Source organism: Salvelinus sp. IW2-2015, linkage group LG27 (genome assembly GCF_002910315.2).
Source record: "Salvelinus sp. IW2-2015 linkage group LG27, ASM291031v2, whole genome shotgun sequence".
Classification (NCBI taxonomy): domain Eukaryota; kingdom Metazoa; phylum Chordata; class Actinopteri; order Salmoniformes; family Salmonidae; genus Salvelinus; species Salvelinus sp. IW2-2015.
This window is the reverse complement of record NC_036867.1, coordinates 7,114,167-7,136,458: the sequence shown is the minus strand read 5'-3', so window position 1 is coordinate 7,136,458 and position 22,292 is coordinate 7,114,167. Positions and strand designations below refer to the sequence as shown.

At 41.7% G+C, this 22,292-nt stretch overlaps 1 protein-coding gene across 2 annotated transcripts in view; it reads left to right on the top strand.

Moving 5' to 3' along the window:
* The window catches only part of LOC111953575 (guanine nucleotide-binding protein G(olf) subunit alpha), a 57,885-nt gene that overhangs the window by 5,281 nt on the left and 30,312 nt on the right, over positions 1–22,292 (top strand). The window contains exons 1-4 of one of the 2 annotated variants that reach the window (XM_023972950.2): positions 9,638–9,939; positions 10,170–10,242; positions 11,413–11,467; positions 11,618–11,737. In XM_023972950.2, the coding sequence (XP_023828718.1) occupies positions 9,801–9,939; positions 10,170–10,242; positions 11,413–11,467; positions 11,618–11,737 (387 nt within the window). In that variant the 5' untranslated portion in view covers positions 9,638–9,800. Of the gene's footprint in view, positions 1–9,637; positions 9,940–10,169; positions 10,243–11,412; positions 11,468–11,617; positions 11,738–22,292 lie in introns of those variants that run through there. The other variant, XM_023972949.2, reaches the window with a different exon arrangement.

Here is a 22,292-nt window from a genome sequence, read left to right as displayed (position 1 = left end):
ATAAAAGCATATTCTAAATGGTTTATATTATTATATACTGTATATATTATACAGTGCATTTGGCAGGTATTCAGACCCCTTGACTTTTTCCCCATTTTACAGCCTTATTCTAAAATGGATTACATTTTTTTTTGACACACCATGACACACAATACCCCATAATGACAAAGCGAAAACAGGTTTTAGAAATGTTTCCAGATTTATTAAAAATAAAAAACAGAAATACCTTATTTACGTAAGTATTCAGACCCTTTGCTATGAGACTCAAAATTGAGCTCAGGTGCATCCTGTTTCCATTGATCATCCTTGAGATGTTTCTACAACTTGATTGGAGTCCAGCTGTGGTAAATGCAATTGATTGGACATGATTTGGAAAGGCACACACCTGTTTATATAAGGTCCCACAGTTGACAGTGCATGTCAGAGCAAAAACCGTGTCATGAGGTCGAAGGAATTGTCCKTAGAGCTCCGAGACAGGATTGTGTTGTGGCACAGATCTGGGGAAGGGTAGATTTTTTTTTTGCAGCAATGAAGGTCCCCAAGAACACAGTGGCCTCCATCATTCTTAAATGGAAGCAGTTTGGAACCACCAAGACTCTTCCTAGAGCTGGCCGCCCGGCCAAACTGAGCAATCGGGGGAGAAGGGCCTTGGTCAGTTAGGTGACCAAGAACCTGATGGTCACTCTGACAGCTCCAGAGTTCCTAATGGAGAGATGGTTGTCCTTATAGAAGTTTCTCCCATATCTGGAGAACTCCACCAATCAGGCCTTTATGGTAGCATGGTCAGATGGAAGCCACTCCTCAGTAAAAGGCACATGACAGCCCGGTTGGAGTTTGCCAAAAGGCACCTAAAGACTCAAATCATGAGAAACAAGATTCTCTGGTTTGATGAAACGAAGATTGAAATCTTTGGCCTGTATGCCAAGCGTCACGTCTGGAGGAAACCTTGCACCATCCCTAYRRTGAAGCATAGTGGTGGCATCATTGTGTTGTGGGGATGTTTTTCAGCGGCAGGGACTGGGAGACTCGTCAGGATCGAGGGAAAGATGAACAGAGTAAAGTACAGAGAGATCCTTGATGAAAACCTGCTCCAGAGCGCTCAGGACCTCAGACTGGGGTGAAGGTTCACCTTCCAATAGGACAATGACACTAAGCACACAGCCAAGACAATGCAGGAGTGGCTTCGGGACAAGTCTCTGAATGTCCTTGAATGRCCCAGCCAGAGCCCGGACTTGAACCCAATCGAACATCTCTGGAGAGATGTGAAAATAGCTGTGCAACGACGCTCCCCAWCCAACCTGACAGAGCTTGAGAGGATCTGCAGAGAAGAATGGGAGAAACTCCCCAAATACAGGTGTGCTAAGCTTGTATCATCATACCCAAAAAGACTCGAGGCTGTAATCGCTGCCAAAGGTGCTTCAACAAAGTACTGAGCAAAGGGTCTGAATGCTTATGTAGATGTAATATTTCAGTTTTTTATTTAAAAAAAATTTGCAATGTCTAAACCTTTTTTTGCTTTGTCATTATGAGGTATTGTGTTTAGATGGATGAGGGAAAAAACTATTTAGTACATTTTAGTCAGGCTGTAACGTAACAAAATGTGGAAAAAGTCAAGGGGTCTGAGTACTTTCCGAATGCATTGTGTGTGTGTGTGTGTGTGTGTGTGCTTTATTTATATATATATTGTACTTCATTTTGTTATACAGTGCAAGCTGTAGCATTTTATTGCTGAGACTATAAGGACACTCGATATGACACCATTCCTCTGCTTTYTATGCATAATGGAAGTCGAAGGAAGTTGACAACTTCAGCTAGGTTTATATGACTGGCGCCTAGCAACCATGGGTATCAGGACGTTAGCATATGGAATTTAACGTTGAGGGTGGTCAGAGTTCTTGTGTGGCTCAATTGGCAGAGCATAGCACTTGCAAGGCCAGGGTTGTGGGTTCGATTCCCATGGGGGACCAGTACAAATTGAAATGTATCCACTCACTGCTGTTAGTTGCTCTGGATACATGACCCTTTCCACACTACTGAGTTAAGCCAAACAGAGTTGTACTGTGCTAGCCTGGTTACTCATCTACCATATTGCTTACCTGTGGTGAGAAGGGAAATGTGAAAAGAAAATATCAGAGCCAACACAGTATGGGTTGTGTCTCATAATAGTTAGAGAATGGTACATACATGTTGGTACTCATATCTCTGGGTTGCCTGTGTGCATCTAAACCAAKTTCTAACCACAGATGTTCTTTCAGGTGGGGGACCAAGGCCACAAATGCAGCCTCTAGGAAAACTGACTGAATTGTTTATAATACTTCCTTTTATCTTTTATTTGAACAACTAACAATTTTATCCTATGTGGGTAGTGTATGTTACACATTATCTCCCACTCTGTCTTTCTCTCACACGCACACATCGCCCTGTCCCCATTCTACTACTCTGAAAAACTCTATGATTTTGTATTTAGGCATTACAGATGTAGGATCTTAATTTGATCACTCTTTTGTTGCTGAGAATGCAGGAAATGCAAACTTGTATTAGAGTTTTAAAAATCCTTCTAAAGTTTGTAATTTCCACTTTCAAATGTCAGACTTGATTTTGCCATAGTGAAACATTTATCAAACCCTACAAAAATGTCCATTAATTATAATCCACATAATAATTTACAATTCCTGTTGCTGCAGGATTATTTTCCTGCTGTAGCAACCTGGCTCAAATTAAGATCCAACATATGTACCCTTCACTGCATACAGTACACTTGTCCTGGTGGGTATGTATCAAAGTTTTACAAATATTTCTACTTTACCTTGCTACTGCTAGCATACTTTACTGCTGGCATGCGGGTCTGTCTGTAACCAAATAAGGGCTGAAATGATTAGGATTAGCCCTATTCTTTCCTTGACTAAGAACTCCAAACTCTCATTCTGTAATGCATGTGTCATTCTTATGATATTGTGTTTATTGAGAGTGGGGTCCATCCTTGTGTCATGTTGCCATATATAGACTCATGTGTGAATAGTCCAAAGTCTGTGCTATTTTTGCTGCCGGCCCATCCCATAAAACCTTCCCCACCTTGCTTTCTCAGTCTCATGACCTGATCATAGCAGCCACGTTTTCAGCTATTGTAATCTTTCATATCTGGGGTGACCAATGGCCAATGATAAGAGATTGAGGGGAAAGGCTTGGCCTCAGAGCGCCATAGTGCATGTTCATTGATCATTCATACAATACATTTTCCTTCGTTATTAATATGGAGTTTGAGTTCAAGTGTGGTGTGTGTGTGTGTGTGGTGGAAGATGTTTGTGAGGCAACAAAGGGATGAGTAAATACGTCTGAGTGCAGTGTAACMCGTCTGTCTGCAGTGTAACACGTCTGTGTGCTGTGTAACACGTCTGTGTGCTGTGTAACACGTCTGTGTGCTGTGTAACACGTCTGTGTGCTGTGCAACACGTCTCTGTGCAGTGCAACACGTCTCTGTGCAGTGCAACACGTCTGTCTGCATGCATGTGTAACACGTCTCTGTGCAGTGTAACACGTCTGTCTGCATGCATGTGTTTTTCTGCACGCTAAGGGGCAGGTTGGCTCTGTTATCATTCCATATCAGAGCTGCAGAGAGAGGCACAGCGAGAGCGAGAGAGATGCTCTCTGGGAGGGCTATTTTTAGCCCATATTCAGATGGAATCTGGGTTACGGAATTTCAAGATATGGAACAGAGATGCTCTCAAGCAGGTTCAGGTTCCATCCCAATATGCAAATGTTCAGAGATCAGTTGGGAAAGATCCTATCCCCTCAAGTAGCTGTGATTTACCTGAATGGATATAGCTGCCATCTTTTGAAAAGTAACACCAAACTCATATACATTCAACCTTCTAAGTGAGTAAGTAATCAACAATTGAGAGCTCTTAACAACGCCACATTGTCAGGGCTAGGCTAGCTAATCAGTTCCGTGTTTCCCGGTGTCACTTAATTGCAATATTCATTAAGGATAGTTCTGAGCTAAGAACTTGCCATGTGAAAAGGCAAAATATGTCTCCAAATGGTTTTATCTATTGTTCATGCCTTCTGTGTTTGGTAATAGGAAAAATAGCACTGTCATTTTATTTACATTTTTATCGGCATGTACTGCCGGTCTGGTCATTGGGACAAAAGCCTCCTTCTCACTGCTGACCTCTTCTAACGTCCTTTAATGTTCTTTGACGTCAACGTCCCTAATCAGTTTTCACCCTCAGTCACTAGACCAGTAGACCTGACCTGGGAGTTTACTCAAAATCAGAGCTATAGAGTGCCAGAGTCGGTATCCAAAAATGTTATAGATAATTTAGTCATCTATTTAGGCTAATTATCAAGGCTGACAGACATGCACACAGTTTAATGTTATTGTCTGTGTGTATATATTGAAACGTCTGTTGGTTACACTTAAGTGGAAATCTAAGGGTTACATACAGAAAAACAACATGTTTTCACATTTTTATTTAGAACACTTCACATGTTTACACATGTAGCTTCATGTTATCACATTTTGCTTTACATGTTGTCACATTGTGATCACATGAAAATGTGTTTTTGGAACACTTCACATGTGTTCACGTGAAATTCATGTGTTGTTCCATAAGGGGTGCTTATGTCAACTGACTTTACTCGTGACATAAAATAGCACTGAGGTAAGCAAGTTGGCTAGCATTAAACTTTGGGATTAGTTCTGTTTGTAAGCTGACAGCAATCCAGCAGACAGATATATTTATGACATCCGTTACATAATTACTATGTCAGTGATATGTAGCCCTTTCTATAACGGGTTCAAGTTAAGGTGACTTAATTCTGGATGGACTTTTTTGTAAAGTTATGTCGTCCCTGGAAATGGTTTCACTTTCTCAGTCCTGTGCCACTCTGGTCAGACAGACAGTGGCGGTGAACCTACCATCCAACCCACCAACCAGCAGCTATGGCCTCATCTTGACCTCATCAGACCTCTCTTACACCTCCCGTTCTCTGGGGAGAAAATGTGCGTCCTGTTTTTTTTACTCTCGCTTTCTAAATCGGGCCCCACGTCCTACGGAAACTAGCCCGGGGCTGTCCAGCGGGGTTGAAAGTTCACCCCGAACCAAAACAAAACAAAAGATCACGCACCAGGAATGTGTGACAAAGGACAGTAATATCCCAAATTCACTCATTTGGCCACCAGCCTGCTGACAGACTGCCCTACTATAAAAAAGGAATGATTGTCTTAGATGCACTCTCAACTCAGTTGACCGAAAGCAGTTGCTTTTGCAAGTTTATCCGGTCAATACTAACCTGCAGATCTCCTCGGTCATGTTCAGTAGGGCACACCATAGCAAAGTGTTTTGAAAACCGAAAACAAAAATGACTGTTTGTTATCGTACAAGTCCAGGTAGTCCCTCCCCTTGTCAAGCCGTTTTATTCCATTTAGTGCCTAATGAACATGACCCTGCACTGGGCCTTTGGGAATACCATGTTATGACTACGGAGAGCTTTTAGAAAGCTAGCTACCATTCCAGGTATCTTAATCTCTAACCATCTCTGTGTACTCACTGGAAAGAGAAACTAGAATACCAGTTTTCCAGCCTAAGTATGACCTGAGCTATATACTAACTTATCATACACAAGCTATTTTTATCCAGGCAACAGGGTACAAGGAGGAAGGGTGAAAGTCATACAGTCATAGCTTTCTAGTAAAGTACGCATGTATTCTTGACCATTCCTTTGTTGTACATGCATATTGTCATCAAGCATACACACACACACACACACACACACACACACACACACACACACACACACACACACACACACACACACACTGAAGTGTATAGTATTAATCTAAACCACAAGAGGGAGACCAAAGGCAATGTAAGACGATAGTCAATGGGCTGCTCTAGTTGACACTATAGAAAGAATTAGATAAGATGATGGTGATCATTTCTACTGACTTTAAACAATATGTTTGTTACTTAACTCCTTGTGCCAAACAGGGGAATAACTTTGGCTCTGTAGTTCACATAGTTGTGACTGGGCGCGATGCAAACAGGTGACAAAAACCAAAACAAGTGAAAGCAAAGATTGTCTTAACTCCCCATGGCATTGTAKGGAGACATACAGTAAATGACTAATTTCTGAATAGTAGAGAGGTAGGTTAGCCTCGTACGAACCATCCTGATCTTGTGAGTTTATATTCTGTAACAGAGCGTAAGCTCATGAGATCAGGATGGTCTGTACGAGGCTAGAGGTAAGTAGAGCCGACACTCTCAACCAACACACAACATTAACAGTTAGGAAGCTCCGCGGGCTAGATTTGCATCCAGAGGAGCCACACACTGGCCAACTCGACCTATAACATCACATTTGCATCATGTTTTCATATTTTTCTTGTACTGGAAAATCTTTCCATTGTTCTGGAGGCTGCTAATGTTCCAAACAGTGACACATCACGACAGATAACCATCTCATATGGTCCCTCAGTTGCCAGTTTGCCTCACACTACTTTTGATATAATCCATGTTTTGATATGTCTGATTTATTTTTGTATGTTTTGAAATCAATCAATCGTTCAATTGATGTAAATAATTCTAGTCCTTCCGAGTCTGGTTTGCCACTGAAATAGTCAAACACATCTACCTCACTTACTTTACATTTTAGTCATTTAGCAGACGCTCTTATCCAGAGCGACTTACAGTAGAGTGCATACATTTTATTACATTTTACATACTGAGACAAGGATATCCCTACCGGCCAAACCCGGACGACGCTATGCCAATTGTGCGTCGCCCCACGGACCTCCCGGTTGCGGCCGGCTGCGACAGAGCCTGGGCGCGAACCCAGCCCAGCCTGGGCGCGAACCCAGAGACTCTGGTGGCGCAGCTAGCACTGCGATGCAGTGCCCTAGACCACTGCGCCACCCGGGAGGTACTTTAGATCACAAAGTACTACTTTAGTCAGTGTATCTGTCATCTTTGAATTAGTTTACAACATCTTATTGGGGTTTGAAAGGACTTCTTTAATGATTCATTTTCTCAACAATGCTTTACTTTGAGGATGGCTTTTATTGGTTGTCARGGCATTTGTCTGTTCATCCACACTAACCTTAAAATGACCCAGACAACAYCTCCATCCTATCATATTGGGAGATTGTCTTTGGCTCTCGCTCACTACATGGATATACTCTCCACTGTTGATGGAGGCACTGCCCAGCTGTGCTGCTAGGACATGGATGCTGATATGCAAACACATGAACTCGTTTGCATATATTCCATTGCATTTGCATTGTGCCTTTTTTTCTCAAAGCTTGAGGTGCTGTTATATTCACACCTTTGGATTCTCTACTAAACTCAGCAAAAAAAGAAACGTCCCTTTTTTAGGACCCTGTCTTTCAAAGATAATTAATAAAATCCAAATAACTTCACAGATCTTCATTGTAAATGGTTTAAACACTGTTTCCCATGCTTGTTCAATGAACCATGAAAAATGTATGAACATGAACCTGTGGAACGGTCATTGAGACACTAACAGCTTACAGACGGTAGGCAATTAAGGTCACAGTTATGAAAGCTTAGGACACTAAAGAGGCCTTTCTACTGACTCTGAAAAACACCAAAAGAAAGATGCCCAGGGTCCCTGCTCATCTGTGTGAACGTGCCTTAGGCATGATGCAAGGAGGCATGAAGACTGCAGATGTGGCCAGGACAATAAATTGCAATGTCCGTACTGTGAAACGCCTAAGACAGCGCTACAGGGAGACATTACGGACAGCTGATCGTCCTCGCAGTGGCAGACCATGTGTAACAACATCTGCACAGGATCGGTACATCCGAACATCACACCTGCGGGATAGGTACAGGATGGCAACAACAACTGCCCGAGTTACACCAGGAACGCACAATCCCTCCATCAGTGCTCAGACTGTCCGCAATAGGCTGAGAGAGGCTGGACTGAGGGCTTGTAGGCCTGTTGTAAGGCAGGTCTTCACCAGACATCACCGGCAACAACGTCGCCTATGGGCACAAACCCACCATCGCTGGAGCAGTCCGGGCTTGGCAAAAAGTGCTCTTCACTGACGAGTCGCGGTTTTGTCTCACCAGGGGTGATGGTCGGATTCGTGTTTATCGTCGAAGGAATGAGCGTTACACCGAGGCCTGTACTCTGGAGCGGGATCGATTTGGAGGTGGAGGGTCCGTCATGGTCTGGGGCGGTGTGTCACAGCATCATCGGACTGAGCTTGTTGTCATTGCAGGTAATCTCAACCCTGTGCGTTACAGGGAAGACATCCACTTCCCTCGTGGTACCCTTCTTGCAGGCTCATCCTGACATGACCCTCCAGCATGACAATGCCACCAGCCAGACTGCTCGTTCTGTGTGATTTCCTGCAAGACAGGAATGTCAGTGTTCTGCCAGGGCCAGTGAAGAGCACAGATCTCAATCCCATTGAGCACGTCTGGGACCTGTTGGATCGGAGGGTGAGGGCCAGGGCCATTCGCCCCAGAAATGTCCGGGAACTTGCAGGTGCCTTGGTGGTAGAGTGGGGTAACATCTCACAGCAAGAACTGGCAAATCTGGTGCAGTCCATGAGGAGGAGATGTACTGCAGTACTTAATGCAGCTGGTGGCCACACCAGATACTGACTGTTACTTTTGATTTTGACCCTCCCTTTGTTCAGGCACACATGATTCCATTTCTGTTAGTCACATGTCTGTGGAACTTGTTCAGTTCATGTATCAGTTGTTGAACCTTATGTTCATACAAATATTTACACATGTTAAGTTTGCTGAAAATTAAAGCAGTTGACAGTGAGAGGACGTTTCTTTTTTTGCTGAGTTTCTTATTGTAGTGTGGCATTTTGTATTGCTACAGATGAAAGAGAACCTACTAGGCTATAGAGTAGGCTATAGTAGGCCTATGTCAAGTTAATAGGCTATTTCAGAGAAATTTGAATAGCAGAAAACAACTAGTTTTTTAATTATCTTTTGTATAGAGTTTAACAGTGTTATTAGTTGGTTTTGTAATATGATCCATATGGTTTGTGTGATTATAACGCTGGTGCGCGGCCCTGGTTAACCTCCATTTACCGGTGTTTGCAAGCACCTGTGAAATGATTTACGCACGCAAAGTGGATAGGGAAATGATTTGTGTAGGAAACGTGATTAAAGTGTCTGTCTGGATCAAACATAAACCCGTTTTTGGAAACAATTGTACTATATTATTCACCAATTATTTTACACTGAACAGCCTATTGAAACGAAACTTTTCGGCGCACATTTTATTAGATAAACGCAGCCTATCTTTTTGTTTGTTGTACATGTGAAAGTAAGAAATGTTGTTTTAAACTGGGTATTCAAACAGTGGTAAGGTGGCGCGCGCTCTGTGAGGTGTTTCTCTTTCGGTGCAGTGTGACTTCCTGGTGCTACAGAGAGAGGCAGTGCTGAGTTAAAGGGACCGAAACACAAACAGAATTTTAGACCGGAAAAATAGAGAGTGGGAAGCAGGAGCGAGAGAGAAGAGCAGTTGGCTGGCTTCCAGATTCAGCCCCGCTCCACTCTTTGCATATTTATGAAGTCAATGTATCTTTTTGTTCTATTTATGATGCACATATTTATTAGAATCGACTGAATCCACTGGGTTGGGTTTGACAAGGGGTTAAAACGAAATTGTAACGGGGAAGATTTTTTTCTGAGCGACGGAGAAGTGGCGCACGGATTTTTCGCCCTATTTCTTCTCCTTTTATATTGAACGTAGGATTTGCATTAGCTGTTATTTTATACTTTCTTTTTACGAGAAGAGCTCAGCGGAAGATGGGGTGTTTGGGCAACAGCAAGACTGAAGATCAACGCATCGATGAAAAGGCACAAAGAGAAGCGAATAAAAAAATCGAGAAACAATTACAAAAGGAAAGACAAGCATATAAAGCCACACACCGACTGCTTTTATTGGGTAAGGTCCAGAAGGTGGATGTGATAACGGATATGTATCATGTATGTTTTCAGATTCGCCCCCAGCCCACATATGTTGACAGGTCTCGCAAGCGAGCGCTGACTGAATCGTCAGATGGATTGTACAATTGGCATGGATTTTAAACACCAGCATATGCGGCACTCAAGTACATTCTTATATTTTAGCAATGGCTCCATTTCCTTATGCTTCATCTGTGTTTTATTTCGAAGGGGCCGGAGAGTCTGGGAAAAGTACGATTGTCAAGCAGATGCGGATTCTGCACGTCAATGGCTTTAATGCAGAGTAAGTACCCGTTATTTCATTTATTTAAAATTATTTACGTGCAAAATTGGACATATTCCTGTTCTGTTTTGATAGTGTTGAGTATTAAAATATATTTTCTTGTTGTCATTTTGATTTGTTTGATGTAAGATAAGAAAAGGATCGAGGATTGGGTAGACGTTTCTTTGCTCTGTAGCACTGCAGTGTCCATCGGGCCCAATGGTTTAGCAACAGCATGGCAACAAGCCTGCTATGTCCAACTGATTTCTAATAGCTGTCACAGTGATAAAGACGACATAGTAGCAGATTTAGGCCTACTTGTGGTCGAGATTATGCGTGTCAAAACACTGACAGATACATGTTACGCTGTATTTACAGTTGCTATTGCATTATAATGTGGACCCCCAAAAAATACATCTCAACTGAATTCATGTGTTGAAATAAAAACCTTCTGCGACAGTAATGTGTGCAGTGGTATTTTAAAACGGTGCTAAAACGATGTATCTTTATATGTATGTGTCAATGTATCCCACTGGACACAGGCGTCAATTCAAGGTCTATTCCACGTTGGCTCAACGTAATTTCATTGAAATGACGTGTGAACAATGTTGATTCAACCAGTGTGTGCCCAGTGGGATCTTTCTATGGTTTATGATATCCTACTATATTCAATCTAGACTTGGTTACATTGTAGTTTGATTTGGTTACATTGTGCACTGTAGTATATGCTTCTGTATAGACTGTAGTGTATTGACTACGTTTTTTAGGAAATTAATGATACCCAATCGTAAACTGTCCTCAATATTTATATCTTTAATAATACATTTTATATTATTTGAGAAAATGGACCAAGTAAATACAGTCTATGCTTAATTTCCATCCACCTTTGGTTCTAAATGAGACGCATCTCGTTGAATATTGGTGTAGCATAGGCTAGCCTAATGTAATAGCTTAAAAAGTAAACTTTCAAATAACATYTTAGCACAAAACATCATTACTGTTAATTTACAAATTGTGAGTATTACTTAATAGGCTATTAGGCCTATGATGGTTTGCATTAGTGGTGATATGAGACAACCTTTCCTTTCTGTGGGGCAGCATAAAGATTCCTTTAATGAATCCAATTATAATTTTTAAGGTATTTAATTCATGTTTAACAGACCTATTTGTATATGTTGTTTCTCCACCCAGGGAAAAGAAACAGAAAGTCCTGGATATTCGGAAAAATGTGAAGGATGCCATTGTGGTAAGTTGATGATGTGCTGAGATTTGTATGATAGAATATGGTCACACCCTATGAGGTTGTTTCCTGCAATCCCATTTTACTGATTAGACTGGCTTATCCCACATTTATCCAGCTTAATGTCTAATGTTTTTGTTTTTATCCGCTTTTTAGACGGTAGTTTCGGCGATGAGCACGTTAATACCCCCAGTTCCAATAGGCAACCCAGCAAACGAGTCCAGAATTGACTACATCAAAAGTATAGCACCTCTCTCGGACTTCGACTACACAGAGGTAAGAGCGACTGACCGACCGTCAAACACTGTCATTAATGCTTTATAGTCTTTGACGCTGATTTCTGTCTGTCTGTCTTTGTCTCTCTACAGCTTGTTAGTTATGCCCTGAGAAGCAACTTTAAGGCATTGATCAGGCCTGCTATTGATAGACTATCCAACTGATTGAATTTACTCATTCAGTGGACACTCTAACACAAATGTTTTCTAAGTTTATTTATAGTCAAGTTGTTCAATGTGGAGTCTAAATGCTGATGCCAAATATACGGTCACCATGAAAAAGCGGTTATGTAGGCCTATACTCAAATAGCAGTAATCTAAATTAGCCACATTCACTAGTGTCCTTTTTTAAAGCTGTAATCAGACTAGTTTAGTAGGCCTGGTGGATGGACATTTTTGCCAATGGGGAGGAGTCATATGCTTCAGACAATCAACCACAGCACTATTTGCAATTACTTCCTTGAGGAAACAACGAGAAGCGAGTTATTCAAGTTTGTACTGAGAAGTGTTCAGATCCTACTCACAAAGGATAAGATTCCAGTCAAAACCACAAACTACTGAGCCATAAGCTACATGATTAGGTCATTTATAAATGTATGAACCATTGCAGGGTTTAATAATAATAATAATAACAAGTTGTAAATGCTTTACTGAATTGTGTAATATGAATGACTACCTGAGCTCTGCAACAGGTTCTACAAATGCCCAGTAGTAGGCTACTGTTCATACCTTGGATGTTTTCTTTACTTTGGATTTGAATGAAAGGGCCTGATGTGGGCAAATAGATGACATCACTCCTGGTGTTTGCTTTCAATGATATCTCCCAGCTATGAAATTAATTGTTGTATGAAGTTAACAGTACTTTGTATGAGCCAGAGAAAATAGATAGACCTGTATTTGACTCCCTGGAAATATATGATATTTTAGAAATATGTCATTTTAGAAGATGCTGTTATCCAGAGCGATGAGGGGTTATGTACATTGCTCAAGGGCACATGGAGGGAGGGGGGGGGGGGGGGGAGAATCACCTTGTCAGCTCTGGGATTCAAACCAGCAACCTATCAGTTACTGGTCCAATATTCTTAACCACAAGGCTACCTGCTGCCTTATACACAGTATATACCCTATAACGTAGGGCCCAGGGGTTTGTTTGATCATGTCACATGACCTTGAGCTTACCCTTTTCTTTAAAGCTTTTTCATCGAGCTGTTCACTATTGCTTTCATAAAAAAAATATGTCACTCTGGATTATAGCATCTGCTAAATGTAAATGTTATTTTGTTGTAATTCTCATTTCTTGAAAGGCTTGAAATAAAAAACCGTAACATGACATGATTTAACTAAAACAAGAGAGTTACTATTGGCTGTGATATTTGTTGTTACGTCCTCCCATTGGAATGTCCACAAAATAGGACATAGGTCCAAAAGTTTGCTCCAATCAGTAACCTTGTTTTTTCAGACAGTGAGTAAGGGGAGGCTGGCCCAGTGTGCAAGCTGGGCACATCTGTTGGACTAGATAAATACTAATCAACTGTTACATGATGAGTCTGCTTCCTAGAAAAAGCTTTTAGTAACCTAATTTAGTTTTTTTGGAGGAGGGGTGAGTTTGGGGGAGTGCATCGTTAGACATTTAAATTAAAGCGTCCCTTCTTCCTCACAAGGAATTGTTTGATGCCTTCTCTGCGTTCACTGGGTCAAGGCAAGGCAGACAAAGCGTTGGTCTGTTGGTGTTGAGGTGTTACGAAAGAATCCAAACAGTAGTTTCTTTTAGTGTTTTAGATTCCCTGTGTTGGTTCTGAGACGTTGCAGACGACATGAAACGGATGACGAGAATATGGTTCTGCTCCAGGATGTGTTGATGCTGAGTTATCTAATGCTTTTAACTTTGTACTGTACAAGCCCTGATGAAGGCCGTTGTGAATTTGACATTGGCTTGCTAATGATAAGCAGTGGTTGTGATTGTCCGACAAACTTGAAATATGGGACTTTCAAAAGTTTATTTGACCCCAAGATGTGGATATTTCAAGCTTTCGTTTCCTTTATTTAGTGTTTTCAATTTGTTTTTATAACGGGACGTTGTAAAGAAGAGGTGGTACATAAAGTTTATTGCATTGCGTCTCAAACATGTCCACGTTGTTCAGGTCAGACATTTTGAGTTGGATCTGATATTTCAACCGAGTGCTTTTGCTTTAGCGTTCAAATTAAAGCTGATTAGAACGCCATTTCAGTCCTATTCTCTCGTGTTGCCCAGTTGTTGGAGGTGTCGGTCCGTCCGTCTGTGTATTTATACTAGTGGAGATGCATACTGTATACTAGTCTGTCAAAACATGGACAGTAGGAACAGTAGATGTTTTGGCTGCAACACACAGGCTTCATTAATTAGGCCTATTATGTAATGGCGCATCGATTTCTGTTAGTAAACATGTTGGCTAGAGGCTCAGAGACAAAGAGAGGCCCTCGCAGCAACCAAACGACTTAATAATTTCCCTCTAAAGCAGGTCTGTGTTTTATGTCTGGCCTCCCATGTCACATGTACGGCCCTGTTTCTGCTGGGACTCAAAACCCTCTTTGTCTACTACAGCAGAGATTCAAAATGCAATTTTTCCTCAAATCGGATTTTAAAAAATTACAATAATACATTTCAGCATTGGCCTCCGCTGAAGATTTGACATTTGATGTGATGTCTTTACTTCCATGCTAGGCTATATAGGCCTTTAGGTAAATCATATCATCCAATTAGCTTCTTAATGTTGCTAAAAAACAGACTTTAAAAAGTGTCCGGTGTTGAGAAATAAATGGATTTATCCACGTTTTTTCTAATTTAAACCTGAATGAATGAAATTATGCCTTCAACTAAATTCACAATGCCCACACACACGCACTTTCAAAATGGTTCCTTTCAGATTATTAAAACAATAAAATGCAGAGTCTGCATACCATACGCTTTAATCTCTACCCACCCGCATTCGTTGATAATTGAGTATCACAGTAGTCCATTTTTTCATACTGCAATATGAAACCGCGAATAGACGTGTTTCTTTTTTTTCAAAGATTGTTCAGTGATTTATTTAGGGGGGGAAAAAATATATGGCTTGTGTTGCTGTGGCCCTGGCTCAAATGCTTATATTGGCAGCAGGTGACATACACCCTTGGTTAAAAACCACTGCTTTAAAGGCCCAATCAACAGTTGAACAATAATAAAGTGGATCACCCCACATCTGTTTTGGTAAAAAGCTGAAGGATGGGTCTGGAGAAATGTAATTACTCTCAAATTCATAGATAGCGCTATGGACTGACCATCCATGATATCAAACATTGGAGTAGAACAATCTTATACCTTGGGTTCTGACCAGGTGCCACAGTTGAACTAAGTTCATGAGGAATTTATAAGTTATATATATACCCATTTATTCTTGAAGAATATATCATTCATTTATAAGTTTAAAAATGGATGTAGCAACTACAGATTTCCCCTTTCTCAAAATAACGCCTCAGCAGTTGAGCATTTGATTGTGGTTACATAATTGAAGAGCATTAATTTTTTTTATCCATTCCAAGATTTCTTGACATGGTGCCAGTAGCGGCTAGACTAGAATAATCGTAGATAGTATTTTGGGCCTGCGACTTGGCTCCAATGCATTCTCGTGTTCAGTTTGCTCTGCTTTTTGCATTTGCCCGAAGTTGACATGTGATACTTCATTATGCAACATCACGACTACACTTTATCTACTTGTCTATCTATTCTATTTAGCGGGAAATATTGATGGCAGATGCAGGTGTTAAGCGGAAACTATCAATGATATAAAACGCACGTTAATATCTCCTGTAAATTGCGGAATCTACCAATGAATACATCTATCTGAGACAACTACAGAATTGTCAATACAAAACATACGAATGGGTTTGGCCAATATGGTGAGAATGCGGTACCTGGCCATAGGTATGAAACGGTTAAGGAGACGTAAGCTAAGTACACATCGTTCCGTTTGCTGTCTTTCACGGGCTCCTCCATTAGAGACCGTAAACTGTACACTGCGTTTATTCAGGCTGTGTCACGAGCATCCCTAAACCCGAGCCCTGAGGAGTGTCTCCTGCTTCTCTACACACACACACACACAGCTTGATCATATTAGGCCTCCTTTGTTAAGCCATCGGAAGAGGAGAGAGAAGCGCCAGTGGGTTTTTAGATTGTCGGCTGGAGGGACGCTCCAGAGTGTAATGGACGACAGGGCTGGAATGGTGGACGGGATTGATACCATACAGTACGATATGGAGTAAACTGCCTCTCTTTAACTTCATTAAGCCTACTTAGTATACATACAGTATATTGGGCGTTGGCCACCATGAGCCAGAACAGCTTCAATGCACCTTGGCATAGATTCTACAAGTGTCTGGAAGTCTATTGGAGGGATGCGACACCATTGTTCCACGAGAAACTCCATAATTTGGTGTTTTGTTGATGGTGGTTGAAAACGCAGTCTGAGGCACCACTTCAGATTGTCCCATAAGTGTTCAACTAGGTTGAGATCTGGTGACTGAGATGGCCATGGCATATGGTTTACATCGTATTCATGCTCATCAAAGCATTCAGTGACCACTCCTGCTCTGTGGATAGGGGCATTGTCATCCTATGGGGGCTTAGCCATGGTAGACAAAATAATGGCCTGCCCATTATCATTATACATGACCCTAAGCATGATATTAATTGCTTAATTAACTCAGAAACAACACCTGTGTGGAAGCACCTGCTTTCAATATACTTTGTATACTCATGTGTTTCCATTATTTTGGGGCAGTTACCTGTAGTATGTGTAAGCCGTCAGATCAGTCCTACGTTCTTTAGTAGGCCAATGATGGCAAGTTGAAGACCGATATGCTTTAAAATCCAAATAAAATGATCATATGAGACACAGACCTCTAGTCTTCAGACATGCATAGGCAATGGCGTTTTGTAATGCTTGTTGAAGACACTGAATACTACTGTATAATTGTGTGCCCTCCCGAACTTCCTTAAACTGGATTAAAAGCGACCATTGCTAATTGTGGATTAATCCTGAAGTGCTGTGTGACATGTTAGTAAAATGTTACCTCATAGGGCTTTTTTTGGTCTAAGGAGTGTGTAAGTCAGGCTAGCATTTCAACACATTGTCACCGACAGATCCATTTCAGTGCTGTTCTTCTCTTTGTCTGCCAGTGAAAAATTCATACATCAAGAAGAGTTGGTAACAAGACCAGATGTTCTCTTACTCTCTTCTCTCGTTTGCTCTCTCTTTCTCTTACTCTCTTCTCTCGTTTGTTCTCTCTTGTTTTCTCTCTTTCTCTTACTCTCTCCTCTCGTTTGCTCTCTGTTTTCTCTCTTCTCTTACTCTCTTCTCTCGTTTGTTCTCTCGTTTTCTCTCTTTCTCTTACTCTCTTCTCTCGTTTGCTCTCTCGTTTGCTCTTTCTCTTACTCCTCTCGTTTGCTCTCGTTTTCTCTCTCTTTCTCTTACACTCTTCTCTCGTTTGCTCTCTGTTTTCTCTCTCTCTTACTCTCTTCTCTCGTTTGCTCTCTCGTTTGCTCTTTCTCTTACTCCTCTCGTTTCCTCTCGTTTTCTCTCTCTTTCTCTTACTCTCTTCTCTCGTTTGCTCTCGTCTTCTCTCTCACGCGCACGCTCCCCTTCTCTTTTGCGCTCCCCTTCTCTCTAGATCTCTTCCTGTTAATCCTTTGTCTAGGGCTCCTTTGCTCTGGCCTGCATCACCATTTCCTGACGGCAGCCATTTACACCAGATTATCTTAGTGACAGACTGACAGACAGGCAAAAGGGCAGAGAGACAGTTGTGTGTGTGTGTGTTTGACAGGAAGGGGTGTTTTGAAGTGTAACAGGACGTATCTGAGAGACGCAGGATCATGCCTCGCTGGCGTTGTGACCAGCATTATGTCTCCCCTGACGGTTTTGTCTGAGGGTGTGTGTTGTGTTCGAGAACTATTAGGTGCTAAAAATATCCTCTTCATTTTGTTGATGACTCATCGTAGCTTTATGTGTGACAGGAAAGCTAAACCTGGGGCAGAAAAGCAGGCTCTGTGATAGAGTGGGATTCCTGAGAAATTGCATAATGCATAGTTGTGCGTTGACAAATATATCTAAGAATCCTTTGTCTGATTGTACTCTGAAATTTGGTTTCTGAGCAGAAATTCATTCAAGGGAGTTGTTTTTGGGACTTCTTGTTTTGATGTTGTTTTCATTAAAGTTGATTAAAAAAAGGATGGCCATGACTAACAATGTGGAAATTGCAACGTGAGTTTTATGGAACATGCATACAATTGTATTCAACCCTGCATCCATACGCACAAACAACTGAAACACTTGAACATTTAATTGAGCGTTTAGTGACAGCAAACCGTAGCTGACAGGCAGGCTACCAAAAAGGCTTTTTATTTCATTGTAAGTGTGCTCATTACTTGTTACACATGGCTGAGGATGTCGTCTCACCAGAATGTAGATTTGTCTGTGAAGGTTACCATAACATTGTTAGTGTTGCAGAAGACACGGCTAGTACCCCCCTCTCTCCCTCCAACCACCCACACACACTTGTTTTGAATGGAACATCCCCAGTGAAAACATGGCCTTCCTGGGTTCTAGGTCAGGTACCAGACCACAGGCGCTGCCTGAACCCTGCCTAACCCATCACTTAGCACCCACCTGGACAGAACTGTGGCCCTAAAAATGAACAAACACGCCATAGATTGAGACCCTACCCTGGGAGCTCAAATGTTGTGGCACTAAAGACAGTGGTATCCTAGCACAATCTCCCTCACTGATCCACTGGAGGGTATACAAGGGGGAGTGTTGATAACTAGGGTAGCGGTGTGGAGGGACTGGAGGAAGCCCCAAAGTGGCCAGGGGCGCCATTAGCCAAAGCCCCTTGGCACAGGACTAGCTCTGTTTAACACACTCCTAATGACTCTTTTTACCATCGCTTCATCGCTTATGAAGGCCTAGGTACAGTAAAGGACATACTTGTTAAATGGGCATCAGGGTTTTGTTAACGTGTTTTTGTGTCACCAGGTGTTCCCCAGGGCTCAGTGTTGGGCCTTGTGAGTTTTGACTGTGGGGACCCACAGAGCCGCTTTAGTGATCCCCAGCCATGTGATATGCTGCCTGTCACAGGCTACATACGTTCTTTACAGTTCCTTTGGTTTTAGCTCGGGTGATTTTCCAGCAATTTAAACTGGTGTAAATTTGGATTTCATTAACAGCGTTTAGATAGGCAGCCCAATTCTGATAATTTTTTCCACTAATTGGTCTTTTGACCAATCAATCGCATTAGATCTTTTCACGTCAGATCTTTTCAGAGCTGATCTGATTGGTCAAAAGACCTTTTAGTGAAAAGAATATCAGAATTGGGCTGCCTGTCTAAACGCAGCCGAAGTCGTGGATTTCACTTATTTTCGAAGTGGATTTAACTAGGCTGGGTACCTCCTCATTTCTACACTCCACAATGCTCAATCATTCACTTGCTAAGTCAAAAACAATTTGACAAAATTGTAGAAACAGATGGGCTGGGTGTTTGTCACTTGGAAATAGTAGTTCTAAGACATTTTAGAGCACCCTTGTTGTGCTCCCTGTTTTGGTCCAGTGCAAGTAATAACTCATTAATTTGGGGAAAAACAACTAATTTTCCTGTCACAAGACAGATAGTACCTGGCTCAGTGTTGCTGTAACATAATAACATGGCACACGTTAAAGCAACATCCCTGTATCTTCTCCATTCTCCCTGTAAACACATAGTACAGCAGCATCTGGGCTGATATAGGCAGCAGAGCATATGAACTGGCTCGGTGTCCTCCCGCTTCTTTCCTCCTCTCCGCTTATCAACTTCCTGTTCCCGCGGTAAGATCATCAGCCTTGACTAGGAAACTGCCCTGGCAGAGAGACGCACTCTGCTTTGTGGAGAAAGAGAGATCCTGACTCTGCTTTGCATGTGGAGAAAGAGATCCCCACTCTGCTTTGTGGAGAAAGAGAGATTCTGACTCTGCTTTGTGGAGAGAGCGAGACATCCTGACTCTGCTTTGTGGAGAGAGCGAGACATCCTGACTCTGCTTTGTGGAGAGAGCGACTCTGCTGGGTCAGTACATCAAAATGTCACCTGGAACTAATGGGGGCAAAGAGGAAGTCCGAGAGGTGCAGTTGTGATCATATACAGAGCTGTATTTCAGTGGAGACATTAAACCTGATAAGTGACGCTTAGTAAGTCGTTTTGGAGCGTTTTTTATTTGGTATGAAATATCATAGGAACTATGTAAGAATTTTTTTCTTGCAATTTGCACATTCCAGTGTGTGGAAGGATGATTTTTCCCTCTGATGGCAGCTTTGAGGCGTGCGTGGTGAAAACCTTTCTCTACCACCGTATGAAAGTAAACTATGACAATATGACTAAATGTCCTACTGTGTTGGGTTTCTGGAAAATGGTTGACACATGGTATATAGTAGGGATGTCCATATTTTCCTTTTAAGACCAATCGATACGTTTCTAGATAGATGGGCTCTGATATGATACAGGAACGATACGTTTTATACTGAACGAAAAATATAAACACAACATGTAAAGTGTTGGTCCCATGTTTCATGGGCTGAAATAAAATATCCCAGAAATGTTCCATAAGCACAAAAAGCTTATTTCGCTCAAATTTTGTGCACAAATGTGTTTACATCCCTGTAAGTGAGCATTTCCATCCACCTGATGTGTGTGACATATCAAGAAGCTGATTAAACAACAAGATCATTACACAGGTGCACCTTGTGCTGGGGACAATAAAGGAGACTCTAAAGTGTGTTACACAACACAATGCTACAGATGTCTCAAGTTGAGTTAGCGCACAATTTGCATGGTGACTGCAGGAATGTCCATCAGAGCTGTTGCCAGAGAATTGAATGTTTATTTCTCTACCAACATCGTTTTAGAGAATTTGACAGTATGTCCAACCGGCATCTTAACCACAGACAACGTGTAACCATTCCAGCCATGACATCCACATATAACTTATTCTACTGTGGGATTGTCTGAGACCAGTCACCCGGACAGCTGATAAAACTGAGGAGTATTTCTGTTTGTAATAAAGCCCTTTTGTGGGGAAAAAGTCAATTTGATTGGCTGGGCCTGGCTCCCATGTGGGTGGGCCTATGCCCTCCCAGGCCCACTCATGGCTGCGCCCCTGCCCAGTTATGTGAAATCCACAAATTAGGGCCTAATACATTTTATTTAAATTGACTGATTTCCTTATAGTAACTGTAACTCAGTAAAATCTTTGAAATTGTTGCATTTATATTTTGTGCGATTCGTTTTGATTAGAGAACGAATCGATGCGATATGATTTGATGCACTAACATTTGTTGCATAAACACATTTTCCATTGTACAAAAACATCTGTGGCTGATGGAGCTCATGAGCTGTGCCTCTCTGAGCTGGGTCTGTCTGAGCTGACCTCTCTCTGTGTGTGTGTGTGTGTGTGTGTGTGTGTGTGTGTGTGTGTGTGTGTGTGTGTGTGTGTGTGTGTGTGTGTGTGTGTGTGTTTGTGTCTATGGTGTGTGTACTATGTAGGCAACTGATCTGAGCTATAAGGTAGACTAGGGATCTACCAACCCACTACCAATAAGATTAGCGGGGGGCAATGTTTTTTTGTCCCACGTACTTTGGTATCACCCACTAATATGTAAATATTTATTGTTTACAAATTAGCTATGACATATGAATATATAGCACAACTTTGGATTTCACCCCCCCATCTCAAAATCCAATTGTTTTGACCGTTTGGAAGTTATAATGAAGTGATCTTCTACTCTCTCCCTTCGGCCATGCAGTGTGCCCTTGCAAAAGTGATTGTGTTCCCCATTAGGAAATTATAAGCTTTACCTTGTACAGTATATCTAAAAATAGCATATACACTGATTTTGTTTAAAGAAAAACTACCAAAACTATTGCCTATGGTAAACCTGAACAATCAAAATAAAATCAAAATTGGGTGTTGAGAATTATTGGGACAAATGATCTTGTTGGGACAAGTAACTTTCGAAAGTGAATAATCTGTCCTACCTTGTTCGATGGACAAGTAGATAAAAAAAGTTAATGTCAAGCCCTGTTTAGCATTTGAGTTTGTTTTGAGTGTCTGTTGCCATTTGTTTGCCTGTGTTGTGGTTATTATGTGATGACCCCACCAGGGGACTAATTATTGTATACCCATCTCTCGACTCTCTCTAAGGAACGAGCCTCTGTTTCTCAGAACCTCCCTCTCTCCTCTGTTCGTCTTCCTGCCTCCAATCATCCCTCCCTTCTCCCTCCCTCCCTCTTTCCTATTGGTATACTTCTGAGGCAGAAGACAGCGAACAGTGTGTTTGTGTTGTGTCCAAAAAAGCGTTTTGGATTTTAGCGCTGGTTTGTCCCTAAAAGTTCAGCATTATATTGTCTTGTCGTTCTCGGTTTGGATATTAAAAGTTCATCTTTATACAGTATGTCTCTCTGGCTCTCTAAAAGCCACCAGTATCATGTGAGATTAGCCCTGTCCTCATATGATACAAGTT